This window comes from Dunckerocampus dactyliophorus, chromosome 12 (assembly GCF_027744805.1).
Source record: "Dunckerocampus dactyliophorus isolate RoL2022-P2 chromosome 12, RoL_Ddac_1.1, whole genome shotgun sequence".
Taxonomy (NCBI): Eukaryota; Metazoa; Chordata; class Actinopteri; order Syngnathiformes; family Syngnathidae; genus Dunckerocampus; species Dunckerocampus dactyliophorus.
In genome coordinates, this window is record NC_072830.1 from 21468205 (window position 1) to 21475541 (window position 7337).

Below are 7337 nucleotides of genomic sequence, written 5' to 3' on the forward strand. Positions count from 1 at the left end.
CCTGACGGTAGGAGTGTGAATAGTGAGTGTTGTGGATGTGTGCTGTCCTTGATGAGGTTGTGTGTTCTGCGTAGGACTCTAGATTTATAAATGTCTTGCAGTGAGGGGAGGGCTGCCCCAACAATGTTCTGTGAGGTCTTGATCACCCGCTGGAGTGCCTTCCTATCACGTGTTGTACAGTTACCTTATGCTGGGTTTTACACTGTTAATATTGTTAGTTAACCTGTCAATGAACTTGACAGATTTATGTCATGCAAATACCTTTGCATACTTCAGGAAGGGCAAAGAAGTCTAATTAAATATAGAAATAACAGTTTCACAGCTCATGGAGAAGAGGAGGTGTTCTTTTAACAGCTCATATATGTTTTGGTTAACACACTGCCAGTCCTGAAAGGCTGGGATATAAATATACTGGGTGTGGCAATATGTATAGGATATTCTTCATATGACAGCCACAATGTTATAATATTGAATTTGTCAGTCTAAAATGAAACATGTTTGACGTCTCTCTAAATGTGACACCCAAAGGCATCCATAAGCCTATTTGGAACGTGCTGTGCCTTCAACAAGCAGCGAGTACAACATCCTTTCCAACTATAGAATTCGTCCCACTTGATACTCCACTAGGAAGGCAGCTCGATAAGGGAGTTAATAACACATCAAGTGGAAAAAACACAGAAACAAGACAGGATGGAATTGCTGAGGCGGAAGCTATGACGTAAAAACAGAAATAACCAGAAGACATTGAAAATACTGCTGGAACCTGTAGAGGTGTACCCAAAACTAGCACACTGATTAGACAAACAAAGATCCCATTGGGTCTTGTATAATTTCATCTTAATTCAGTTTATTCTAGGGGTCTCTTCAAATAGTCAACTATTCGACGATTTGATTTGGAGGAGTCTAATCCGACTACCAATCTTGCCGTCGAATCGTATTGTAGCGACAGGTGTATTCTGAGCTGCTGTTCAGGGCGTGAGCTATCGATGGCAGTGATGTTCTGCATGCTGGGTTACAGTAAGCTTTACGAATTAAGTCAATAGAAGAAGTGCTTTGCGTTGTTCTTTGTTTTTGTTAAAAATCGGCTATTTTGATGCAAAATCAGCCTAACTTGTGCTAATAAACAATTGAAAATACAATTGAAAATAAAGTACTACTAAAATGACGTGTGTATTTAACTGAAGACCTATACTTACCATGCATTGATTATATCACCAGCTTCTGTGGCACAATCTAAAAGAGCTGGTGAGCGCAAGCTTTGAACGCTAGGAAGCCCGTCAACATCGACCGTCAAAAAAGTCTGACAAAGTTGGGTCGAGAGCTGGTTTACAGCTTTTCATGCTGTTTATTTACCCGGTAACATGTGGCTTGCCTACCTGTCTGAGGATGAAGGCTGCTACGTCGGTGGACTCCCAGTAGGAGGCGTGAAAAAGGTGAGGCAGAGCCACTGTCGGGAAGGCAGTCAACACATCGGGGCAGTATAGCGAGTAATCCAACCTCTTGGATCCCCACCAGCTACTGGAAACTTAAAAGACAAGATGCAAAAAACAAATGAACTAAATTAACTGTGCAAAGTCTCTAATGAAGTCCCTCCTACTCACTGTTGGCAATGGTGTTGCCCAGCTGATGGCCGACAGAACCAATCGACATTCCACTTTCCACGCTGGTCACGCTGAATCGGCGAACTCTCTCTTCTCCCGCTCCTATTGACTTGGTCTCTGAGGACGACTGTGCAGTCTGCTCACCATCCATAAACACATTGGGATGGCTTTGGATACTCTCGGCTTGACAAAGAGAGAAGACAAAAAAAACTGCTTTGAATTGACTGGTTTCAATCTTTTAAATCTACGCCGTTACTTTGGCAAATAAAAGCAACTTCTCGTCGAGTCTGGATTTGTGTTTTATTGAAGGAACAGGAAGAAAAGCTGCTTCTTCTCATCATGGTGTTAAAGTGAATTGTAGTGACTACTAAAAAGCCTTTGTTGCTGCTGATAAGACGATGGTTCCTTTCTCCCGGCCATGTGAATTTATGCCAGTAAAACGAGGACACTCAAAGAACATAACAGAACCCCGAAGTTAGATCCATCCGCACTCTTTGAACCCGATTCAGGAAACATCCTTTCAGGCCATATGTGTTCCACTGGTAATAGCTTGACCTGTCTGTGTGCGTGACATTTCAACCTAACTGACCACCGATGAAAGAAGCCTGGCCTCTTGCATGCACACAACTGAATTGGATCTAATCAATATATTTCTGTGAATGTTACAAACAAGCCGTGACTCAACCCGCTCGCCGTATCATGTCATTTACTCGGGCCCATTTGGACTAATTTGCACCAGTCCAGTGGGATGGCATGATGGAGGGAACTGAAAGGATGGTGGGCAGCAAGAGCCAGAAAAAAACAAAAAAGGGAACATGAACGCGAACAACAACCGAACACGTTGATGCTTCTGTTGTCTGTTCTTGTTGTTGATCCTTCTCTCTTGTGTCGTCACCCATTTCATTCACTAACAAGCTTCACCTGTGTCCAATTGTTTCCTGTTTATATCATAACCTTCCCGTTGTCTCTTGCCAGTTCTTTATCAAGCCTTGTCTCTTGTAGCGTTCTCCCCTTGTACTGTAGGCACTGTGCTAGCTTTGCAGTCTCATAAGATGAATGTAATGCACGCTGCACGACGTAAAATGGGTTATGTACTGACCCGGATATAAGGCAATCGCTCTTTTTCCAAGACCTGTTTTTGGATAAATGTTTTGTAAGACAAAATCAAAGACAAAAAAAGACAAATCGTCAACTGCAAAATGGCGGACCAGTGGAAACCAAAGTACTTGTCAAAGACATCAAAGAACTGGACAAATTCTGCAAATGACATCATCTCAACTACAAGGAAATTCAACACTTTATGCACTTTAAAGCAACAACTCTGCAATAGCATAAATTATGCCAAATTCAACAATAGTAAGAAACACATTAATTTATCAATTATTACCAATTACCATTTTTTTCTCCAGTACAGTACTCCCTTATTGCAGTGAATTGGCTCCAGGTCGGACCAGTGTTGGGCATGCTTTTAAGAGGCAGGGTCAGTTTGTTAAATTAAGTTTGCATGGATTAAATGGGGGCGCTAACCTGTTTTACTGGGCATATGACAATAAAACTCTTGAATCTTGTTTGTTGTTTGAATGTCTGAACTTCTCCTTGATTTTTTTTTATGATATTAACTTTTTATCAACTTTACTTTGTTGACTTTCTTCCAGGGTTATTTTCGACCAGTATGTATATAAATATCAAACCATTCAACTTGAATATAAATTTTATTAATTTTCTTTTTACAGCAGAACACTCACAAAAGTTGTTGACTTTTGAAAAGTAGTTTACTTCGTTTGCTGATAGTTGGCTGATATTTTTTTTAGGACACCTTTATTTTGTTAACATAAGTAAACAGGATATTGCCCAAAGCGCTCTTATTTTGAAGTTCGGACGTTTGTTGTGTGAGTTGAGAGGTTCCCTTGACTGTTAGTAACAGAGACGGACGGACTGTGGAAATGATAAACTTGCCTTACCGTAGCTCCCGTCCTTTATTTACACCGACATCAGCTCGGTTACATCGGCATGAGACAAACCTATTTACGAGAACGAGATAAGACAAGATTTTACCTTTACTTTTAAGAAAAGTACAATAAAAAAAATATAACAATATATTGCAATCTACTAATAGACTGTAATTTCTATTACGTTATACTCTTCTGCACTGTGTGTGTGTATGCTACCAGCCCTGCCTCCACCCACCGAGACAAATGTATGTATGACTGGCAAAAGGGCTCACTCCGTTCATGCCGTTGTTCAATGGAACAAACACGCCATGGTGCTGAAACCAATGCACAGAGTGAACTCTCTTCCTGCCTGCTTGGAGGCGGGAGACGAGGAAAACAGACACACATGCACATGGCAATGCATTGAGGGAGGCAAAATGATCGAGTTCATTTTCATTTATTGTGTGCAGTCCTCGTGCCCAACGAGACAAAGACGAGAAATCTTGTCACGTTTTAATTTCGCAAGATCTTCTGACATGAGATATTGTGACACCACTAGTGACTACCATATTTTCCTTTTGGTTGTTTAGCTGATAGCCAGCAGAAGACAGACACACTGTGAGATTATTTATCTGATGCTTCATATCTGTCTCAACATCATATTTGGTCGCAGGGCGGTTCTATTAATCTTTGTCCCTGTCACTATGAGATGTACGACCACTGTTTTTGGGCAGGCAGGGCCAATTTTTAGCACGACTGCACATCTTTTTGCACATTGAGTGGGAATTGAGCCCACATCATTTAGTTTCAGTCAAACTAATGCAATAAAGCACTTTTCTCTGGTGTAAATGTATTGAATATAAGTTGTGCAGTGTTTATTGGTAATGCTGAATTAAGTTACCATCCATCCATCCATTTTCTATACCGTTTGTCCTCACCGGGGTCGCGGGTATGCTGGAGCCTATGAGCAATTACGTTTTTTTGTTGTTTTTTTTAAAAAATGTAGTCTGTATAAAGTAGGACAAAGAGATGGAAAATAAGTTGGGTAAAGTGCTCGCACAGCAGCACCATGTTGAGTGCTCATAAAATTTCCATCACAAAATGCTGAATAATGGCCAAGCATGACCAAAATAACAAGCACTAAATAACACAAGTTGCCAGCTGGAAGGACTCTAAATGAAGCAGCAGATGCAGTCACATGTTGGGTTGTTAGAAACCACAATCCGCAGCTGAATACAAATGATACAATGCCTTCGTGGCCATGCTCTAGGATCAGGTGTGGTTAATAAATCCTCAAACCCATTCAAAGTAGATTTGCTGGAGTAATGAAGATGGGCTTGAATCGGATTAACAGCTTGCTTGGATTCCTGGAGTGGGTTTTTCCCCCCCCCCATCCACATACCAAAATTGTAAGCGAGAGGGCTCACGCACAGGTGACCATGAACGCATTACACCTACTAATGAGGCCTGCACCTGACTGAAAGGTCCACTGATGCCCGCACGAAGGTAATGGTAATGGTAATGGTAATGGTAATGGTAATGGTAATGGTTTAAATTTATTTGAACATGCATACAAGTTACAATGTAATACATCACATAATTCAATTCACAGTTCCACATGTCCAAAAGGAGTAGGAAGAAGCAAAGTTGATTTAATCCTACCCACCATCCGTTCCACTTCTGCTGAAGTGAATTTATTCACTTCCATTTTTTAACAAGGATGATGTAATTGTTAAGATTTTTTTCCATAGTAAATAGAAATCATATATAATAATAATCAGTGTAATAATAAATAAATAATAATGCATTGAGACAAACATAACAAACAAGTTCAAGACTCTTCTTCCTTGTATTTCGCAAACATCAACTGCTTGTATTGTTTGTATTGTTGAATTCGCTCATCTTGGTGCATTGTTTGAGGGTCTTACGCAATCCGTTCCAGTGCTTGATTCCACATATTGAAATCGTGGGGTTTTGAGTGTTGTTCTCATATAAAAGTGTTTCAAGTTTAGTTTTTCCCTTAGATCATATTACTCCTCTCTTGTAGAAAAGTATTGTACGACATTTTTGGGTAATAGGTTATTGTTAGCTTTATACATTATTTTAGCGGTTTGAAAAGGTACTAAATCAGCTAATTTTAATATTAGTGTTTTTAAAAAAAAGGGATTTGTATGTTCTCTATACGAGGCATTATGGATTATCCTCACAGATTTTTTTTTGCAGTACATTTAGCGAGTATACTTTGCTCTTATAGTTTTTACCGCATATCTCCATGCAATAAGTTACATAGGGTAATACCAGAGAGCAGTAAAGAGTGTGGAGTGATTTTTGATCAAGAACAAATTTAGCTTTATTCATATTGAAGTGTTTCTCGCCACCTTATGTTGTATATTTTTTATGTGAGATTTCCAGCTCATTTTTTCATCTATTATGATCCCTTGAATTTTTTTTTCATTCACCCTTTCAATGTCCACTCCATCTATTTGTATTTGGTCGTACGTGTCCTTTCTGCTATTACCAAACAACATTATTTTACTTCAAGGATAATCTGTTTTCATCAAACTATATTTTTAATATGGCCATTTAATCCGTGACTTTTTAAATTAGCTCTTGTGTGCTTTTCCCAGAACAAAAGGCAGTAGTATCATCTGCAAATAATACCAACTTTAAGTCTTTCGTCACTTTACAGATGTCATTGATATACAAGTTGAACAGTTTTGGTTCCAGTATTGACCCCTGGGGTACACCACATGTGATATTTAAACTTGCAGATGTGTATTCTCCTAGCTTTACATATTGCTTCCTGTTAGCTAGGTACTGTAGCTTTTAACCCAATTCAAAACGAATCCTCTGATTCCGTACCTTTCTAATTTTGTAGTTAGGATGTCGTGATTAATTTTATTGAAGGCTTTTGTGAGATTCATAAATATTGCAGCTGCACACTTTCTGCGTTAGTAATTTCCTCCGTAATTTCAGTCAGTGCCATGAAGGTTGAAATGTTAGTTCTGTATCCGACTATCTGCGATTAATTAATTCTTATTCATAAATTTGCCCAACCTGTTATTGAATAGCTTCTCGATAATTTGAGAAAATTGGGGTAATAAGGAAACTTTTCGGTAATTTATAAATGGATGTTTGTCCTCATTTTAAAAAATTGAAACTACTTTAGCTATTTTCATTTGGTTAGGAAATTTTCCAGTCTGAAATGATAAGTTGCTGATGTATGTCAGCGGTTCTATGACCGCATTGATACCCTTTTTATTGTTTCCATTTCGATTCCATTACAATCAGTTGATGTTTTTGCTTTACAATTATTGGCAATATCAGTGATTTCCTTTTTTGTTATATCAGAGAGAAACATGGAATTAGGATTCCTATCTATGGTTTCATTCCTTTCCTCCATTGCCCAGAATTGTGGAATTTCTTCTTCCAGTATTTACAAAGTAGTTGTGAAACATTTCTACCCCATTCATATAATCATTATTGGTGTTTCCAACCATAAAATAACGAGGGTAGTCTGCTTTCTTAGTGCTGTTCCTTATAATACTGTTTAAAATAGATTGAAGATTCTTTTTGTTTTATATGTTTTTCTGCTTCTTTAGCTTGTTGAATGATACATTTCCTGTATAATGTATTCTTCTTCCTACAGGCATTTTTAGTCCTTTTGTCATCCATGGCTGATTATTTTTCTTTTGCTTCTTGGATATTTCTCGCCAGGGACAGTTCTTATCATAGAGCTTCATAAAGTGTTTAGAATGTGTTCATATGCTTCATCCACATCTTTTGCACTGTAGACACTCTCCCC

At 38.6% G+C, this 7337-nt stretch overlaps 1 protein-coding gene across 9 annotated transcripts in view; it reads right to left on the reverse strand.

Annotated features, from left to right (window-relative positions):
* pitpnm3 (PITPNM family member 3) overlaps nucleotides 1–7337 on the reverse strand; it is a 114379-nt gene that overhangs the window by 18809 nt on the left and 88233 nt on the right. For all 9 annotated transcript variants that reach the window (XR_008573071.1, XR_008573070.1, XR_008573069.1 and 6 more), the window contains 2 exons: nucleotides 1602–1784; nucleotides 1377–1525 (listed from right to left, as the gene is read on the reverse strand). Coding sequence is in view for 1 of the 9 variants with exons in the window: in XM_054793325.1 (XP_054649300.1) it covers nucleotides 1377–1525; nucleotides 1602–1784 (332 nt within the window). In the remaining 8 variants the exon portion in view is untranslated. The remainder of the gene's footprint in view (nucleotides 1–1376; nucleotides 1526–1601; nucleotides 1785–7337) is intronic.